Below are 20631 nucleotides of genomic sequence, written 5' to 3' on the forward strand. Positions count from 1 at the left end.
ATTCACCGCAGCTTGGTGTGATGTCAGGGGAACATTTTGATCTCCTTCTGTCTTTTATGGAGCTCTGGGCAGACGTCCACCATGGGGGGTCACGGTTCATCCTGCTGTAACAACACACGCCAACCACCCGCTAACGCACAGCCGCCTGCTTGTTTCCGCTGCGCCTGTGTGTATACGCGCCGATCGCTCGCGCGCACACACACACACACACACACACACCTCCCCGTTTTTGTTTACAAGTGAGCCGCAACGTCGGGAGTTCCCGCATTGGTATTCATGAGTTTGCTGCAGTGCGCCCGCTGCCCTCCGCCAGTGTTTTCTGTGTGTTTGGCGAGGCCTTTGTACCCTCCAGCGCAGATAAAAACGGCTCAAGCGTTGGCCCGGGAGCCTCACACACACAGACACACACTCCGAAGTCCGCGGACGCCCGTCGCTGACGACCTGCGCATCGGTTGCGACATGCCATCGGCTCAGAATTCCTCAAAGGCCCCGGAAGACCCGAAGAGTTCGGCATGAGTTTATCTTGGTAAGGCTGCACGTGCGTTTTGTCAATCTCAGCGGTAGCTCGACTGCAAGGCGACCCAAAAAGCCTTGGAAACGGTTTCGACCGAAGAGGGTAAAAAGCCTCTCGCTCGGCTCCTTTTGTGGCGGCGTTGAGTCGTTTCGCGTGGCGTATTCGCTCAATAAGTCACCGGCAAATATTGCTGGGAAAAACAACAAAAATTAAATCCCCGCAAGTTGTCGCTGGTCATTTCTGCGCCGGTGAACCTCAGACTGGTGTTTGACTGCTGGTCAATTATTAGCGAGGCGGGCGTATGTTTTTCGGTGGCGGCCTACTTCTGCTGCGCCGGTGACAGTTTCACTGCCTGAAATGTTCCGCATTCATTTTCTCCTGAAGCCGCGAGGTGTCGTCTCCGCTCCGGATGTGATTCATCTAGCTGCTGGGCGGACGCCGGCGCTTTCACTGAAGCGGGTCGAGATCTCAATCTGACGCTCTTGAATTCCAAGCGGCACTGATAACAGGTGTGTGTGTGTGCGTGTGCGTGTGCGTGCGTGTTTGTGTGTCTCCCCCTTGGAATCCTCATCACGAATGCATCTGGTGAGTCTGCAACGGATTATCTGCACCAGAGGTGGAGAGGCTGTGTTTTTTGTCTTTTCTTTTTGCACCCCCCGCCCCCCTGCTCTCTCTCTCTCTCTCTCTGGCCCTCCCACCCGACCCAAATTTGGCTGTAACCCTAGCCGTGCCGGGCTCACCCTCCGTCACGTCACAGGCTGCGGTGAAAAGGCCTCTGCTTTTTTTTTTTTTTTCCGAGATCGAGTGTCTGAGCCTTTGTGCGTTTGTTGTGTTCTGTGTTCCCGGCGCCGGAACTCGGCCGGGACACTCGGATTGTCGCCGCCGCTAGGTGACAATCCGATCGGAACGACACACCGGAGGATTTACCTGCTGGAGCCGAGTCGCCTCACCCGCTGCTTGTGTGTGGATGACATGTTGAATACGAGTTGTTCAAGTTCCCATATGAAGCTTTCATTTCTCTGTCCTGTCGGTGTCAGGGACATGAACTGCCCGGCCTTCACGCCTTTGTTTGCTCTGCTTTATTTATTTATTTATGTGGACCTCGGCTCTTTGTGATGTCACAAATGAGACCGATACCTCTGCAGTCTCTGAATGTTGAGACAAATAACACAAAAGTACAACCGCCTTGTTTTTTTTTTGTCATGGCCAGTTTGCAGTAGAATGAATGGTAAATAAAACCCTTTGGGTCATTAAAAGTGCTGCCTTACAAAGTGCAGATCCTCCCGACACACAACTAGTTCTCACTGGCTGCGTTTCCATGACAGTTTTTTCGCAAAATAAAAGTGATATTTCTCAAATTTTGACAAAGTACAATTGTGCTTGGTGTCAAGCACACAAGTCGTAGTTCTATTACGTTTGCTTTTGTTTGTTTGCGTTTGTTTACCGTCAAGAATGATATTTTTTTTTAGCTTTGATTGCTTCAATATTCCGTCTTCTCCTCCGTCCAAACAACATTTTCACGTGACGTGAACTGGTCACGTGACCACGTACGTCACGTCCGGTGACGTGTAGATGCGAAGCAAGTGACACTTTTGCGATATACAGTAACTCTATATCGACACATCTGAAAAACCAACGCATGAGAGCCTAAAAACCTTTCAGCGATAGTTGAGAGGTTTTTCAAAGTTGAGGTGTTTCCGTTACCGTTTTTTTTATTGCGATATTTAGGTTTGGCGCAGTTCTCGGGGCAATGGAAACGCAGCTTGTGTTTCGGTGAGTGCACTGAGTTTGACCCGGCTCTCTCTCTCTCGCCCCCGGCACTCAGGCTCCTGGAGACGGACAGCAAGTCGCTGCGCTCCATGAACGGCTCCAGGAGGAACAGCGGCTCCTCGCTGGTGTCCAGCTCCTCGGCCTCCTCCAACCTCTCCCACCTGGAGGAGGACTCGTGGATCCTGTGGGGACGCATCGTCAACGAGTGGGAGGATGTGCGCAAGAAGAAGGAGAAGCAGCTCAAGGTAGGGGACGGCAGCGGTGGGGTCGGAGCTGGAGGAGCTGGCGGAGCTCTGGGTGACGTGAACACAGCAAACACAATGCTTTAAAGTTTAAACCGTTGTGTTTGCTGTGTTCACGTCACGTCAAGAAGAGCTCTTTTTTTCTGATTATGTGTTTAAACTCTAAACACAGAGTCAGAAAAAAACAGCTCATCTTATTCCCGTCATTGGATTGAACAGTTTTTGGTCACTAGCTTTTGTTTCAAGTGGCTTAGTGACTGTAGATAAAAACATGGATGTCAACTTCTCTTTTTAATGACCTATTGTGGTGTAAAATGCAACTTTTATTCTGAAAGCCAGTTGTCATTCAAAATAGACTAGATAAATATTTTCTGTAGTTTCAAGTTTTTTTTATTTTTAAGTGTATATTAATTTTCTATCAATACATTTTCACCACTAGTATGGGTTTGGAGTCACTGTTTAATATAATAATATTGGAAAAAAAATAGAAGCAAAGTAAATCATTTATAAATAAAATGAAACTCATCTAGAATGAAGATGAACGGAGTCAAACAACAAAAACATCTCCTTGGTCCTTTTCAATATGGCTTTATGAAAGCAGAAGCAGCTGTTTTCATAGCTGACTCGCAGCAGAGGTGCCGTCCTGTCTCTGCAGACGCCGTGCACCCCGAATCGTTTTCGAGCCTCTGGGCCGAATCCTCGCTGGCCTTCGCTGCAGCTCGACGGCCCCCGACTTCTAAAACGGTCCCGTCGCTTCCAGCGTGTCGACTCCCTGCCACCGCCATGACAAACGCTATCTTTGTCCCAGCTGACCCCAAAGTGTTGTCATTGAACTTGTTATTTTAGCTCATGACATGCCAAGCACTTTTACTCTTGGGGGAGGATTGGTGGGTGTGGGGGGGTGGTTTGGGAATGAGGGGGATTGGGGGGGGGGGGGGGGGGTACTCGTGATAACCCTGTGCACAGTCGCTGTCAATCGCACTTTTGTTTTTAAAGTGCACACAACCGGGAGACAGTTGTATGAAGTGGTTGCTTTGTGGAAATAGGAAGTGCAGCTTGTTGTTCTTATCTATTAGATGCTGATGACAAGAAAATAACTGATGGCAGTGACTCAGCGAGGTGATTTTTTTTTATTTTTTTTTTTTATTATTATTCTACTCACCAAATTAAGTCCAATCCTGGAGGACTGGAGGAATTCTGTCCGGTCACTTTTTTTTTTTTCTTCTTAATAAACGTATCAAAGCAGGTTGAGGGCCGGCCTGTCGGGTTAAAGTGGATATTTGGTGCAGGCCTGGAGCGCGGTGGCATCCCTGCCCATCTCTTCGTCTCCTCACCGCTGAATGGGGAAGTGTGCTGAGCGTTCCCCTGCTGTTACTTCATCATTTCACAGAAGTTCTAACGACAGCAGTCTCAGATATTAATCATAACTGCTGAGGCCTTCACAAATGGCATGTTTTCTTCCCTCTGCAGACACACACACACACACACACACGCGCACACACACGCTACTGCGCGTCTCTGTTGGCATCAGCAAAATCCCCCCCCCCCCCCAAAAAAAACCCCAAAACAAAGCCCCGATTTGTTTCTGGGATGTGAACCTGCTGCCGCCAAAATACATACGAGTTAAATGGCACCGTCGTGTGAGAATATCACCCTCACTTCAACTCCACTCAAACATTGGAAAGAAAGCGCAGCTGGTCCACACCGCGTCCGTGTCGGAGCCCGACACCGCCAGCGCCGCCGGCAGGAGCAGCGTCAGGGAGTTTAGAAAGCAGCTTTTTCTCAGGGATGAGACGCTGCATTGTTCCGACACAAAGATCAGTTTGTCGTCGTGTTGCAGGGGAGGCCGCGAGCGCCTCCGCTGCCGAGAGCTGCTGCGGGTGGACGTCTGCTCCAGATGCAGCCTGGACTGGCCGGAGGAACACACACACACACACACACACACACACACACACGCACACACACAGGGCAGGAAGGACAAGTGTTCCCTGGCAGCGCAGGAAATTGCTTAATGCGATTGTGTCAGCAGTGGCCTTCGCACTGCGAGGCGGCCGGATCGCTGAGGTTTTCAACTCTTTGACGTCTTCGCTCGTCCTTCTTGCCGAGCTCTAACCCCAAGCGTTTCCAGCCCGCGATCTCGGCATTACGCAACCAGTCGGCTTCCCCCTTTTTTTTCTTTTTTTTTCTTTGCAAAGACACAGCTGCTGTTGGTTATAGATAACAGAGGAGAAATTGAGGAGAGGAAAAAAAATACTGCATGTGACTGCGAGCCCTGCAGCAAAAGATCATTTGGCTCAGCTAGCGGCAACTAGCGAAGTCTGATCGGTTCCCTTTGCACAATCGCCTTTCGAGCTGTATTGATAATTAAATCCCCCCTCATGTTTTCTCTGTGATCAGAGTTGGTCACTAAGGACTAAGGTCAAACAAAAGAAGTATAAGAGTAAAACTTATAAAAGTAATATCATTAGTAAATACACAACAAAATTCTGAACATAAGTACTATTTTTAGTAGTACTACTATTGTTGTTGTTGTTGTTGTTGTGTTACCGTTGATATTACAAATTATATTTATCATTATTACGATTATTTATCTTATTTGTTTTCCACCTTGTTTTTCTTCTTATTAATGTAAGAAGGGTGGGCAAAATATGCAAAGGCTTCAGCCTACACCTTTTCGGTCGATGCATATTATTATAGTTACTGTTTAGTTTAATGTATAATGCATGTACAAATGTTACATCTGACACGTCAACTGTGTGAAAATGCTGAGACGTTACCCTTGGCTAGCAACATCCCGTCTAGAGATGGAGAACCTGTCAATAAGAGATGCCTTGTTAAACTAACTGTAATTCTATTTATCTGTCTGTCTGTCTGTCTGTCTAGCTACAGCTCCTTTAGCTAGCTAGCTAAAGGAGCTGTACACGGTTGTGTAAAAAAAAAAAAAAAAAATAAAAAGTCACTGCATCTGATCTGATCGGCTCCCTTGGCTCCTCCTCCCACAGGAACTGGTCCGACTGGGGATCCCTCACCACTTCCGGGCCATCGTGTGGCAGCTGCTGTGCAACGCCCAGAACATGCCCATCAAGGACCAGTACTCGGAGCTGCTGAAGATGACGTCGCCGTGCGAGAAGCTGATTCGCCGGGACATCGCCCGCACCTACCCCGAGCACGAGTTCTTCAAGGAGAAGGACAGCCTGGGCCAGGAGGTGCTCTTCAACGTCATGAAGGTCAGGTGCTCGTTGGGTTTTTTTGTGCGTGGCGCAGCAGATGGACGGGGGTTTAGCCGTCGGCCGCAGACGCCGTAATTGGGAGGTTTCGCGCAGACGCTGACGCTCATCCCACCCCCTCCTCCCGTCACCTCAGGCCTACTCTCTGGTGGACCGCGAGGTGGGCTACTGCCAAGGGAGCGCCTTCATCGTGGGACTGCTGCTCATGCAGGTAATGAGCGGCTCCGTCCAGACTCGCTGCCAAAACCCCAAACCCAAAGCGCCACAGGGTGACCTCAGGGTCTGACGTCACCCATGTCCTCGCCGCAGATGCCGGAGGAGGAGGCCTTCTGCGTGTTCGTCAAGCTGATGCAGGACTACAGGCTGCGAGAGCTCTTCAAGCCCAGTATGGCCGAGCTGGGACTCTGCATGTACCAGTTTGAGTCCATGATCCAGGTAAGGAGAACCGGAGATCAGCGACGACGGTTAGGCGACGCTGTCTCCGTCATCTTCTTTGTCTTTCCTTCCCGTCTGCCTCGCAGGAGCAGCTCCCGGAGCTGCACATACACTTCCAGGCCCAGAGCTTCCACACCTCCATGTACGCCTCCTCCTGGTTCCTCACCATCTTCCTCACCTCTTTCCCCCTGACCGTCGCCACCAGGATCTTCGACATCTTCATGTGCGAGGTGAGAATAACCGGATGAGCGCCGGCTCTGATTCCGCGTGTTTAGTCTGCGACGCAGCTGTGTTTGTTTTGTCAGAGGAATCCTCCAAAGGCTGCGGAGTCTTTGACCGTCTGAACGGCGCTCCCGCCGACGTTCTCGCTTTCAGTTTGGCGAAACGGTGAAGACGCGAATTCTACAATACATGTAAACAGTAATTATGTTTCTCCCACTGCTTCGATGAAAGGCATTTCATGGAAAAAACAGATGATTTGTCACGGAAAGGCTGTGCCTTACCGCCACCTGGTGGAGAAAAGACAAACTGCAAGATGGGATAAGAAGTCAAACGCATTGTTTAAGAAAATAATTGGCCGAGAAATGTTGGAAACACGTTTCCTTGCGATGTGGCAAACTGGTGTGACAACCAACAGAATGTTTCTGATTCTGATTCACTTTTCCACCAGTTTAAAAAACACACAAAAATACCACAAACCCAAACACAGACGTCTACTTTTTAAGGTCACCGTGACAACGTGTCACGTTTCCAGTCAGAGACCTTTGACTTCTGCTATGCTCCAGCGCTTCTGCTGCCACCCAGTATCTACCCGCAGCATTTATCTGCCCCGGCCACTCGGTGGAAACTTCCTTTATTTGCATTTCTTTGTTTTCTCTTTGAGGAACTTGGCGCTCTGAGATCGAAGTCGGGCCGCTGAGCCACCTCTGCCATTTCTCTTTTCCTCCCAGGGCCTGGAGATCGTGTTCCGGGTCGGACTGGCCATCCTTCAGATGAACCAGACTGAACTCGTCCAGCTTGACATGGAGGGAATGTTACAGGTGAACCTGGTGTAAAGTATGCAGAATCCCCCCACTCCCCTCCACCCGCCTCCTCAGGGCGCAAAAAAAAACAGAACTAACTCCCACATAACGCCAACGCTGACGTCTGACAACGTGGCTCTGAGGTCGGGGGAGCAGCCGAGTGTCTGGTTGCAGGGAGAAAGTAAAGAGCTTCTCTGGCCTTGAGGCATTTATCGCCTTGTTCTTTCCTGCAGCACTTTCAGAAGGTCATCCCGCACCAGCTGGACAGCGGGCCGGACAAAGTCATCCAGGCAGCTTATCAGGTTAAATACAACGGCAAGAAGATGAAAAAGTAGGCACAGCCCTCAACTGCACTGTCACACACACACACACACACACACACACACACACTTCTTCCAATCACAACATTCTGTAATTCTGGAATGTACTTATGGGTCATTTTCTGAAAATCTTTTTTTGGATGGCAGCTCTCATCGCTGAATAAATCGATTCATTGAATGGCTTTTCACTGTTCTGATTGAGGGATGTTCCCGATCACATTTTTTTTAGTCCCAGTCCGATCCCGATTTTTTTAACGATGAGTAATTGCCGATCCCGATTCCCCCCCCCCCCCCCCCCCCCAATCCAATCTTTTTTCTTACCTTGAATGAACTGAATCCATTGGATTCAGACGTTTCTCTTGCAAAATAAATTGGATTGTTTGCTTCAGTGGTCAATCCATGCTTTGCTTTTCCTCACCCTTTTGTGTATTTTACCAGGTGAAGAACACAGTCAGCACACTATATAAAACATAGACATGAAATCAAAAATAATGATGTAAAATTGTGCTTATAAAGTAAGTACATTCATTTTCAAAGTGCATTCGGAGCTTGGTGAGGACTTCACTCTTTGCTCAGTAAATACAATGTAGAGATTGTAAAGATAATGTAAGCTTCACTGAATCAGTAACTTGAGTTACAGTAAACCACTGATAGAAAACAAACTTGTAAACAGTGTAGCAGCTCAAGTTTAACACTCTGCTCAGTAAAAAAAAGACTAGCGCCATATATAAATAAAATAAAAAAATATGTAAAATCAAGTAATTGCATTAATATTCAAAGTGTCTTCAGAGATTGGTGATGACTGCACTCTTGAATAAAATGAATCAGTAACTCCAGTGACAGTAAACCACCGAAGCAAATAAACTTAAATCAGTGTAGCAGCTCACGGCTAACACAGCTAACTTGTCTTTTCTTAAACTGGCGAGCAGCGTCCGCTGCTTCAACCTGCTTTTCATTCGGTAGCAGCGCTGTATTCCTCATCTTCTGCTTCCTGTTTCTTGAGATGCCCAGTTAAATGAGTTGTTTTATAGGAAGCTCTGTTGCTGCCACCACGTGAAACCATTAGCCTGCAGACTTTGCATTTCGCTGCGGGTCTGCATTCGTCTTCCAACTCGTAGAATAGCCACACGGCCGACATAGTTGTTTTCTTTACGAATGTGGAGACCTTCGACGTCACGTCTGTTCGGAGCACGGCAGTGATGGAAGAGGGCAGAAACGCTACTCTTATTTATACATTGCGGACTATAAATGTGTAATGTTATTGATATATTTCAAGATCGGATCGGGGATTTTGAACGCATTATCGGCAGATCACAATCTAAAAAAAAAAAAAAAAAAGTGCTAAATTGGCATGAATTGATAACAGGGATATTGTAATCAACATCCCTATATTGATTACCATATCCTGGTAGTTCACAGATGTATATTTTCTTTTAAACGCATCGCTTTTCCCTCTACAAATCTGTAAAGACAGACTATTGTCAAATAAAGATACATGTTTCATACACGCACATTTATCTGGTCGCAGGTTGGAGAAAGAATACACTACAATCAAGACTAAGGAGATGGAGGAGCAGGTGGAGATAAAGGTAGGAGGAGTAGGATGAGGATGAGGAGCAGGTGGAGATAAAGGTAGGAAGAGTAGGATGAGGATGAGGAAGAGGAGGAGGATGAGGAGGAGGAGGGGGAGGGGGAGGAGTAGGAGGAGGAGTCGGAGGAGGAGGAAGAGGAAGAGGAGGAGGAGGAGGAGGAGGAGGAGGAGGGGGAGGAGGAGCAGCGCTGAGAGTCTGACCGAGTCCTTCAGCTGCTCGAGTGGCTGACGGCGCCCTCTGTTGATGTTTTCAGCGGCTGCGAACCGAGAACAGGCTTCTGAAACAGCGGATCGACACTCTGGAGAAAGTGAGTGTGCGCTGCACACACACGCACACGCATGCACGCGCACACACACACACACACACACACACAGACACGCACAGACCTGATGCATCACCCACCATGGCATTAACCCACGGCGGCGCTGCCTGTGCTCCCCATGGAGTCTCGTCTTTCACTAACTGGACTCAACTGTCGGCTGAAAGTCATCCAGTCACACGACCAAACTCTTCCTTGCCTGCCTGCCTGCCTGCCTGCCTCACTGACTGACTGGCCGGCTGACTGGCCGTCGCCCTGCCTGCGTTATCCGATGCGAGATAACGTGCGTGTCGGTAACCGGAGCCCCCCGCGCTGGGACGCGAGGCTGCCGCGCGGCTCCAGTAGCTTCCCGTCGCGATCGTCCCCCTGACTCCACTAACTGTCGGAAGACTGGATGGAATGTGACACACAGTGGCTGCCCGATACGAAGCGCCGCCGCCTGCCGCCGCCACCGCTGCTGCATCTGCTGCTGCATGCTGTCCGTATCACCGTGCACCCTGTGTGTCTGCATGCGGTACGCACAGACGCCCTGCTGACGGCCAACGGCGCCGCCGCTCGTGCGTCTCAGATCCCCAGGATCTGGTAACTCCAGCCGCTGTTTAGTCGGACGGCAGGCGGCGCACTAACACACTCCCACCTCGCATCACACCAGAGCCGCCGCGGGCTGGCGCCTTCCTGTCTGAAACTCCTCGCTGTGTTTCTCAGCACTGGCTAATTTTATTCTTTTTCTCGACACCCACTTGTTTGCACCTCTTCACCTCGCCTGCATGCAATGTTCCTTTTCTGACCCCCCCACCCCCTCCCTTCTGGCCCCACCGGAACCCCCCTGAATCACCCCACTGCCTGCAAACAAGGGTCTTCCTGGACGGGAAATGAACATTGCATTTCTTTTCTTTACAAAAAAACCCCAAACTGTTATTCTTTTGTGTGCTTTAAACTGTCCTCTGGTTTGTCTGTCTGTCTGTCTGTCTGTCTCTGCTGTCTTTGTTGGTATCTCTGTTTTTGTAGGAAAGTGCTTCCTTGGCAGATAGATTGATCCAGGTATTTTCACCTTATTTTCTCCCGTCTCGTTATGTCGCACCTTCCCCCCCTCTGCCTGTCTCTTGTCTCACTCTGTAGCGTCGCATGCTTGACGTTAGCACAATGACCGTTAGGATACAAAACCTGGTGGACACCCGAGTCATTCTCTAAATGAGTAACTTTGCAAGGCCCATATTCTGCTAATTTCCCAGACCTGTAATGGGTCATCCCAGACTATAATGAAGCAGTGTCATACGATGCTTCAAAACAGAACTGAACGTTTAGCCCTCTGTTTGTAGCCGCCTACTAAAACCGATGCTTTGTTGGACCTTCCGCGCATGCTTGAAATGGAGCAAAACCAAGGTGGCGTTAGAGGGAGGAGCCAACAGCTGGATGGAGGGATTGTGGGTAGGAAGGTCGTCAAAGACCTGGGACGTTTGTCGCTGCCCTCTGTGAGGTCACAAAGGGCTTGTTTCCCAGGACTGCATATTTTAGGTCCCCACTTTATGAAAAGTGTAGAAAGCAAACAAAGTCAGCGCTGGGATTTTTGCAGAACATGGGACCTTTGACTCGTGTCAGAATGGTAACATTTTTATTGAAAGTGCATGGAAGCAGTGAATCATGCTGCAGGAGGCTAACAGTCTAGAGGCAATTATTGCCAACTGAAACAACATGCATGTCCACACCCCCTCTCCCCCCCTCCCCCTGTCCTCACGTGTGTGATTCGCCCCAAAAGAGACTCCGCCCCCTCCTCCTTCTCACTTTGTTGTCATGCTCACTGCGATCCTCCTCGGCTGGTTATGTCCAAAGGGACAAGTGACTCGGGCTCAGGAGGCTGAGGAGAACTACCTGGTCAAACGGGAGCTGGCCACGGTCAAACAGCAGAGCGAGGAGTTTGCTGCTCAGCTGGAGCAGGCCAACAACGCCATCAGGCAGCTACAGCCGCAGCCGCAGCCGCAGCCGCAGCAGCAGCAGCAGCAGCCACAAGCGGTAAGGAGGGCCGCAGCGTCTCCCGCTGGCTGGGTGACTCAGAGACCGACGGGTTCCCCAGGTTGACCTCGACCGGTTCAGGGGTCGCGGCGGTTCAACCACAGTCAAACCATGCGTTTGACGGAGGCTCAGATGTCTCAGATGGTCTTTATCACCTAGCAACAGAAGCTCAGCACTGTCAGTGCAGGGTATTTGCAAGCCTGATGATGGCTTTGGGTAAATGGGTAAATTTCTCTTTATACATGCACGGATCCAAACTGGGGCACAGCGTCCCACAAAGTCGGGCTGCCAATTCACTGTCTGGTGCATCCCGAGAAAGCTTTGCACAAATTAGCATCGAGCATCGATCCTCTCCCAACGCGACGGCCCGGTCCTGGAGGCGTTGGTGGTGCTTTTGACTGGACCGCGTCAATTATTGATGGTTGGGTTCCAGATCGTAACGTTGACGAATGGTCCTCAATTATTAATATCAAAAAAAGACCAGCGGAGGCATCAGAGAAGGGTGACATACAGACTAGCAAGTCTGAAAGGGTATTCAACAGGGTGTCTGATAAAGTGGAGCTATGGAGGGTCGAAAAGCCTCAATTTTGATCCGGCCCGTGTCCTCCCCACAGAAGGGGGCGCCGCGGTACTCGGAGGAGTCGATGCTGCAGCTGGAGAGGGAGCTGGTGCAGGCCCGTCTGAAGGAGGCCGAGTCTCAGTGTGCCCTCAAGGAGATGCAAGACAAGATCCTGGACATGGAGAAGGTGGGTGTCTGCGTGTCTCCAGTAGCCCCTACACAACGCCACAGGTTACTGTGGAACCCGCCGTTCTGAGGAATCATCAAGGAAGTGATGCCATCGTTCCGCGCTATTGCGGCCGCAACACGTTCAAAGTGTTGCTATTTAGAGCTGCGGCGAAGCAAAGACGTTCCACTTAAACATCTGCTCAAGCAAGCTCATCTTCCTTTGAAATGTCTTGGTTAGGAAGTTAAAGGTCCACTGTGTAAAAACATTTTAAGGAAGCCTCCCTGACAATGCTTTTCATATTTAGGCCAGTGTCAGGCCAGCTTCCTTAAAGGGTAAGTGAATAATATTTGGAGATTTCGAAGGAGAAACAGTGACATCATGTGGTTGCATTTTAAATTGCAGCGTCTTTCACTCTCCCCTTCCCCTCCAGTGAACTACAGTGGCCTGTGCTCCCAACCTCGTCCACATTTTTCTTTGTTGCATTTATTTGAAGGCAGCAAGCCATCGCCCCAACCTAAGCTTTTGCCATGCTAATAATCACAAATCAAGCCAGATTTTACACACTGGACCTTGCCACCTAATGCTAATGCTCCAGTGAGTTTATAAATCCAACGCGTGGCAGCATTTTGAATTGGAAAGTGCAAACGTCAGCAGTTGTGATGCGCCTTTGCCACATTATGTCACTTTAGTTGCGATTGTTCCTGATTTTGACTCCGTCCTGCGCTGCTTTGTCTTCAGAGGAACTCGTCGCTACCGGACGACACCAACGTGGCCCGTCTTCAAGAGGAGCTGATCGGGGTGAAGCTGAGGGAAGCAGAGGCGCTGACCGGCCTGAAAGAGCTGAGGCAGCAGGTCCGCAACCTGGAGGACCACTGGCAGGTCGGCACCAAACTCTGCACCAAACTCTGCTTTCAATTTTTTTCTAAAAAGTGTCGACAGGGTGGCTGACATTTCTTCTTTCTGTCTTTTTTTTTTTTCATTTTAGCGTCACTTAGCTCGCACTGCTGGCCGCTGGAAGGACAGCTCCAGGAAGAACACGCTGAGCGAGCTGCAGGACGAGCTGATGAGCGTGAGGCTGCGCGAAGCCGAGGCCCAGGCGGAGCTGCGAGAGACGAGGCAGAGGATGCTGGAGATGGAGACGCAGGTCCGAACCCTTGGTTAATTCTTTGGTGCTGTGGTGGGTGGAAAAAAAAACAAAAAAAAACGACTGCTGTCTGAGGCTCCAGAATGTCACACTGAGGCTCCAGAATGTCACACTCTGACCTGCAGAGGGCAGCAGTCGTCTTTGCGGAAAACTTCATGACTGCAGCCTTTCACTGCGACGTTTTTTTTATAAGTTGTTGCTGTTTGTTCCAGTTAAAAAAATAAATAAATAAATAAACGTAGCTTCTCCTCCTCATTGTCCCAATGGCCTCGCTCCGCTCTCACAGAACCAGATCCACAGCAACCAGCTGCGGCGGGCCGAGCAGGAGACCCGATGCCTCCAGGACAGCGTGCAAACGCTGACGACGCAGAACAAGGACCTGCATGTGCAGCTGCAGGAGATCAAGAGGAGACAAGCTGAGATTGAATGCAAGGTACACAGCCGCTCTGCGGTAAACCCTGAAGCCTGTGTGGACAGATAAGAGCGGCGGAAGCAACCTGTTCTCCTCAGCGATAGCACCGGATCCTGTCCGGCCTCTTTAAGTCAAAAAGAAAAGCAGCAGCACCCAGCAGCAACTCTGATCTGAGACGTCTCTCCCCCCCCACCACCCCCCACCCCTCCCCTCTGCAGAGTAAAGAAGAGGTGATGGCGGTTAGGCTGCGGGAAGCCGACAACATCGCCGCTATGGCTGAGCTCCAGCAGCAGATCTCTGAGCTGGAGATTCAGGTAAAGTCCCCGACTCGGTCTCCCTGCTTCATCAAGGTGCGACGCAAACCACGCTAACCAAGCCACCAAAACTCCCTTCCGCTGCACAAACTTGGGGTGGTTTGCTCATTTTTCTTTTGGGCTCCCTTCAGTTCGGTCCGGGCCCAAGTCGTAATTTTGCATCGTTCTGTCGCCGGCACTGTCTGAACGGCGCTAACCGCCGTGTGCTAACCGCCGTGTGCTAACCGCCGCGTGCTAACCACAACACCAACGTGCCACCAAATCTTCTCCGGCACTGAAGGACTGCTATCAATCACTCTTTCATTAGTCAGAACACGAGTGACACGAGGCGGCTCACGTTGCCGTGGAGACACTGGTGTTGCTAAAATGTTGCACCTAGCGCCGCCGTTCGTCACTCGCTCAGCAGAGAGGAGATCAGACTGCGAAGGTTTACGCTCAGAAATTCAGGCACTGGAACTAAAACTGCAAGTTGGCTAAAGTTTGTGTGCGAACCAGCCTGAACAGCCAAATGATGGCGAAGAACTTGTGTTTACCCTCAAACAAATGTAACGCTACACACAACAAGGGTGACTAAAACAAATACTGGTGTTTTTCACACTCGGCTGTTCTGATTGATCGCAGATCAAAGCAGTAATGAAGTCGTTTGTTTGTTTATTTGGCCTGGTGCCCAGAACTTGACAATGGACTATGCTGTTATTGGATATACACAGCCAGTCACAGTAATTTTGAAATTGTGTATTTTTCAACTTTTTATTTATTTATTTATTTATTTATTTATTTTTTAAAAAGCATTGTTGAATAATTGAATATATATATTTCTATAATTTCTTTCCATCCTGAAATGTCAAAAAGAAATGCATTTCTTTTTCAGTATTGATTATCTTGTTATTTGTTTTGTTGCGGTCATATTTATTTTCAAACTAAAACTATTTTTAAATTCGGCTCGAGCCTCAACAAAGACTTTTAACAACTGCGAAGGTGCGTTTGTTCTTTGACGGAAAGACTAATTTATGACAGCCCCCACACACACACACACACACACACACACACACACACAATCTCACAGCGTGCTCTGAGGTCAGGTTACCACAGGAGTGGAAGAATGAAAAAAAAAATCAGAACAGATGGATATTTCCATGCATCACCTTCACAATGTGTAGAATAGATAGAATAGAAAAGTGTGTGTGTGTGTGTGTGTGTGTGTGTGTGTGTGTGTGTGTGTGTGTGTGTGTGTGTGTGTGTGTGCGCGCGTGCGCGCCCTGAAATCAGTGTGCCAATGTTGGTCTGTGGTTTGGTTTCTTGCTACAAAGGCGGTGGGTGGAAACTGCAGCAGTGACAAGAAAGACAAAGGGAGGGAAGAAGAAAGTTTTCTGTTAATGATGCGTGCTGGTGGCGCCGCTCGGTCCCTGCGGGGGGGCAGCGCCGAGGCCAAACCCTGCAGAGATTGACTCAAGATGAGTGAAAACGAAAAACGCAGAGGTGGAAAAACCTGGTGGGTGAAACTCGGATATCTAGAAAGGATGCTGGCGTGTGGGACTCCGCCTCCTGCTCCTTCCCCCCCCCCCACCAGGGTCTCGGGCTGCGTGCGAGGCCGCAGCTCCACTCTGACTGAGCTGGTAGGAAGTGGTTTCTCTTCTTGAAGCAGAAACTCGACCAGAGGTGACATGCATGGTTTATTTTGAGGTTTCTATGACATGCTCAGAGATTTATACTAAACGCGTTGGCCTTTTGAAGACACTTTTACTCTCTCCAGTCGCCTCCAGTGCCGGCTTGAAAACTTGAATCCCAGCTGTGGTGAGAGTCGTGTTGGCGTGGAGGGTTCGGGGTTTTGCTCGAGCCGCTGACGTGTACCTCCATTTGGGTTTTTTTTTTTTTTTTTTTTTCCATTTGAGAAATGCAAAAACTACGATAATTCAAGGAGCTACAATTCTAATGCAGATCACCTTCAAGTGTTTCAAATAATCTTAAAAAGGAAAGTCCACCTGCTCATTTGTTTACTTGCACCGCTTCTCAGAACAACGCAAACTAAAATTACGCATTCAATTTTTTTCCGCGTCCTTCCGGACGTGCGGACGCTGCGACAGAGCTGCAATTTTAGCGGCGGGCTGCAAACTGCGGGCTAAACACGCTGCACTCTGGGGGTTTGGGGAGATGTTTCGGGTTCAGGGTCGTCGGTCTGCAAAGTGTGAGGTGTGAAAAACAAAAGCTCTGAAAACATGTCTTGGAACGGGAGTCCTTGGCCCGGCGGTCCCTCGGCCCAGCGGTCCCTCGGCCCAGCGGGCCCTCGGCCTCGCGGGCCCTCGGCCTGGCGGTCCCTCGGCCTCGCGGTCCCTCGGCCTCGCGGGCCCTCGGCCTCGCGGGCCTGGTCGTCGGTTGGAACTAAACGGAGCCCCAACGGACGAGTCGGGAGACGGCGAGGGCTGTTTGGCGCCTGCAGCCACAGACTCGCACCTGCAGATTCACACAGCTGAGCACGAGGAAGTGCCGTCAACGGACGGCGGCTGCAGCAAACCTCAAAAACAACACGTTCTTGGAATAATCTCACTCGTTCAGACTCTCGGCGTCGCGGAGGAAGGGGGCCGTTGGCGCCGCCGCCGCCGCCAAATTTAACCCAGTCGTTTTTCAGCGACTTGCAGCCTCTTGCCCCGTTCGTCTGTCGTTTTGTTCCTCGTCGACCCCCCCCCCCCCCAAGGTCAAACTGGTGGCCTTGGTGGTGGTGGTGGTGGGAGGAGGAAGTGCTGCTGGTGGTTGAGGTTTGTTTGTCACTGACGCCTGCAGATGTCTCCAGTTGGGGATGTAAACATCACACGGGCTGTTGTAACTGAACTCGAAGCTGGCGGTGGGCCGGGAGCCCCCGGGGGGTGGGGGGGCCCGGGAGAGGAAACCAAACGCAAATGATGGGTGTTCTTCCCCCCTGCGAGGACACCTGCCACTCTGGGCGGGCAAGGGGGACGGGGGGGGGGGACGCAGAGCAACGCCTCCCTCCTCTGCTGGCGCCTTCAGACCTGCAACCCAGTGCAGGTGGCAAAAACATGCCGGCTGCCCTCCGGGGACCAGAACCGCCGGACTGTGGGAGGGACAACATGTGCTGATCAACGGCCTCGTGCACTTCATAACGTCTCGGTGAATAACAAGGTCTGGAGGTTGGCGCGCGGACGTTTCAACCAAAGGTCCTCAAAGCAAAAAGTCCCCTTGTTGATTTGCGGTCACAGTGAGGTCGAGCTTCCCATCGCCCTTTGCACTCGTCAAGATCTCCCGGCCTGGGAGGCTCCGATGGTCCGACCGCCAGCTTGTTAAGTGCGGGAACGTCCAACCAGCGGCTGGTGGGCTTCAGAAGTAACGGCAGGATCTTAGTCACGCTTTCAACCTGGCCGCGCTGACTGTGGCTTCGGCTCGGTGATGTGGTTCACCAGTAGCACGATGCAGACCGCGGCCACCAAGCAGCTGAACCAGAGAAATGACTGTCGAAAGAACTGCAGCGTTACGCAAGGGTATTGCAGCATGAGTGCAGTACCAAGAGCGAAACGAGCAAGATAAAGTCGAAGCGGTCCAATCAGTCATTGCAAATGACAAGTAACGATGGTCGAACTGGCTTGGACTTCTCCGCACGTACAGAACAGAAACGTTCAAATGTTCTATGTTGGTCTCCATCTATCGGAATATTAGCTTAGCATGCTGTTCAAATTCAATTCAAACTTTATTTATATAGCGCTTTTCATATGCAACCCAAAGCGCTTCACAGATCACAACAAAATGAAAATGCCAAAACATTGCAACAAAGTGAAGAAATGAAAGCTCTTCGTGCTAAACCTGTTGATTTCCCTCCAGCTATCGACATCAAGTGGACTGAAAAGTTGATTGTTGGGGGTCAGTTCACGGGACGCGGCTCCCCTCCCTCTCCCTCTCTGGCCCAGCTTATTTATCTGCCACCTCTTGTTCTCTGCCTGGGACAGAAAGAAGAAGGGAAGGTCCAGGGCCAGCTCAACCACACCGACTCCAGCCAGTACATCCGCGACCTCAAGAGCCAGATCACCGAGCTGAAGCACGAGGTGAGCTGGGGGCAGAGCGGGCCCTGCTCTTTTCTGTTCTGCTCTGTGTCTTACCACTGATCCAGATTTGATTCTTGTTGATTTTTTTTTCACCTTTGGCTTTGATCTGGCTCTTTTTCACAATTTTCACAACTTCTTCCCTCAACTGGTTTGACTTTGACAAGTGTTAACTACACCCAGAGACTTCCTGTGTCACGCAGACACCTCATACTCAAGATGTTGTTTTGATGCCTTGAGAGGTTTGCGCTAGCAGGCAGGACACTTCATTGAGGAGATGATAACTTTGCGATAAAGTGTCGATGTAGTGCGATTTATTTATTGATTTATTGTCCGGTTGCCGAGGTTTCACATTTGTTTTACTTCTTAAATTCCGAATATTGGTGATTAAATTCCACCAGGACCTTCTCTCTCATCTCCCTGCAGTCTTTCAGTGCAGTGTGACATCCTTGGATTTCATACCCAAGAGTCAAATACTTTGCTTTAAGAAGCTAAAACCTGCTGCTATTGTTTTTGTTTTGTTTTTGTTTTTTTTACACTTGACTAAACAAGTAAAGCTGTGATTATGATGTAGTTTTTATTCATAGTTTGGACTCATTTTATCTTCATCTATTTATCGATAGCATGGTTTTAATGTTGTATTTCCAAACGTTACAGTATTATTTGCACTGATGGACCGCCTCATCACTCTGGTAGTGCTCACACACCTGACTGCCGCTGGGGATCTTTGAGCCTCTCACCTGACCAGTGGTTCAAGTCTCTAAGATTCCTGTGAAGTGTTGGTGCTGTCACAGTCTGACTTCTTCGGAAAAAAAAAAAAAAAAAAAAATCTGCATCGGATGTTTGGAAATTGTGACTTCACTGGCTGCGAGGTGTCGATGCAGTCAGTTTCCACTGGCGACAACAGGAAGGCCAGCTGCCAAATTTAGACTGGTGTCAATCAATGTAGTCTCGTTGTGTCGTGGCTTATTGTGTGTATCGCGCTCTCAACTGGTCTCTGACTGGGTCTCCTCCCACATGTCTGTCTGCGGGCGACAGAGGCACCCAGGTGAGTTTCGGCAGATGAGCCACAAAATTTCCAAGCCTGTCTCATCCTGGACCCCTGCGTCATCTTGATGTGCTTGCTTGATTTGATCGTATTGAGTACAATTCATCAATCAAAGAGTTTAATGTCGCTAGGCTACGAGCTGCCACGGAGGTGAAGCCAACGTCTTGGTATTTCGAAGAACACAACCCTAATTTTGAACCACAGAGATTTAGACTAAAGGTGAAATAAAAGTAAATATAAAAACCCCAGCGCAGCAGCTCACTCAGATATCTCAGATATCACCGCTGATATCCTGCCCTCCTCCTCCTCCTCCAGTTTGAAGCTTCGTCACGCACTGTGAGGATTCCTAGAAAATGCGATCTGCCGCTATGATAGTGTCACCAAATTAGTACGAATATTTTTTTTTCCCTCTGACGGCAAAACATTGTGGTAACTAATGAGAAACCCTGCACAACGCATCTCTACTTCTGGTTCCATCCCATGAGCCCCTATTGAAGGTTTGCGACGTAGCTTCCAGTCACTGTCACCGTCGCCGAGTGTGTCAGACGTCTCATCGTTTTAACGCTCAGTTGTTGGAACGCAATGCAGGGCTGATGCAATCGCTAACTTCCTTAAGCTAACTATCACAACAAACAAACCGAAAGCTATCGCAGTCATAACTGTCATTATTCATGAGCCAGAGTGACCCCCCCACCCCCACCCCCCACCCCCACCTGCCTCTGTCTGCGTGTTAGACCTGTGGAAAGTGTCTCCCTCCATTGGTGCCAGTGATGTTGTCGAGTTGAGTCGAATTTTTTAATGGCATCGTCTTCATTTGAGCAGGTAACAACATTTTTTTTTTGTTGCAATTCTCTCTGACAGATCTGCTGCCTGAAGGGTCCGAGGGGCCTGAGCGGCCAGCCCAGCTTTGACGGCATCCACATTGTCAACCACTACGCGGGAGCTGACGGCTCCTACCAGTCGTCGGACGAGGAGGGGTCCCGGGACGCCGCCCTGCTGGACGCCCGGCCGAGCGGCGACGGCCGCGTCCGCCTGCGGCCCAACCTGAGGGTCAGCGGCAGCGAGGAGGACGAGGACGAGGAGGACGACGAGGCCCTGCGGCTCTCGGTGCCGCCGGCCACAGCCCATAAGTCCACCACGGTGTGAACGGCGCCCCCCGCCCCCGGAGGTCGGTGCCGGGACTGCGAGGAGCTCCAGAGGTTCTGAGGGAAGAAGAGGAAGAGGTGGACGAGGAGGAGGAGGAGGAGGCAGCAACAGCGCCGGTTCATATCTCCAGAATCACACGTATGGATTAATGTGTCTGTGAGTCAGGGGCCAGGGGGCGCTATTCTGGCCCCTCATCCTTGGACGCACACACACCAACACAACAAGAAAAAGAGACTTTGTAATAAAAGCTTTTTTTTTATGCTGCATCACACACTTTATCTGACGTGTTTTTAAATTTTTAAGGATTTTATAGAGAACAAAAGAAGAAAAAAAAAAACCCTT

The 20631-nt window shown here is 50.0% G+C and overlaps 1 protein-coding gene across 8 annotated transcripts in view; it reads left to right on the plus strand.

Moving 5' to 3' along the window:
• Positions 1–20365, plus strand: part of evi5b (ecotropic viral integration site 5b) — a 28789-nt gene extending 8424 nt beyond the window's left edge. For 5 of the 8 annotated variants that reach the window (XM_076045119.1, XM_076045121.1, XM_076045117.1 and 2 more), the window contains 18 exons: positions 2340–2529; positions 5529–5753; positions 5890–5964; positions 6063–6188; positions 6275–6418; positions 7139–7228; positions 7444–7541; positions 9059–9119; positions 9376–9429; positions 10450–10482; positions 11272–11451; positions 12066–12197; positions 12918–13058; positions 13165–13323; positions 13610–13756; positions 13954–14049; positions 18003–18098; positions 20005–20365. In XM_076045119.1, the coding sequence (XP_075901234.1) occupies positions 2340–2529; positions 5529–5753; positions 5890–5964; positions 6063–6188; positions 6275–6418; positions 7139–7228; positions 7444–7541; positions 9059–9119; positions 9376–9429; positions 10450–10482; positions 11272–11451; positions 12066–12197; positions 12918–13058; positions 13165–13323; positions 13610–13756; positions 13954–14049; positions 18003–18098; positions 20005–20289 (2332 nt within the window). In that variant the 3' untranslated portion in view covers positions 20290–20365. Of the gene's footprint in view, positions 1–212; positions 527–2339; positions 2530–5528; positions 5754–5889; positions 5965–6062; positions 6189–6274; positions 6419–7138; positions 7229–7443; positions 7542–9058; positions 9120–9375; positions 9430–10449; positions 10483–11271; positions 11452–12065; positions 12198–12917; positions 13059–13164; positions 13324–13609; positions 13757–13953; positions 14050–18002; positions 18099–20004 lie in introns of those variants that run through there. The other 3 variants (XM_076045122.1, XM_076045120.1, XM_076045124.1) reach the window with 3 other exon arrangements.
• Positions 20366–20631: the final 266 nt, after the last annotated feature.

This window comes from Nelusetta ayraudi, unplaced genomic scaffold, assembly GCF_046127955.1.
Source record: "Nelusetta ayraudi isolate G7.1 ecotype Tasmania unplaced genomic scaffold, CSIRO-AGI_Nayr_v1 ptg000084l, whole genome shotgun sequence".
NCBI classification, from domain to species: domain Eukaryota; kingdom Metazoa; phylum Chordata; class Actinopteri; order Tetraodontiformes; family Monacanthidae; genus Nelusetta; species Nelusetta ayraudi.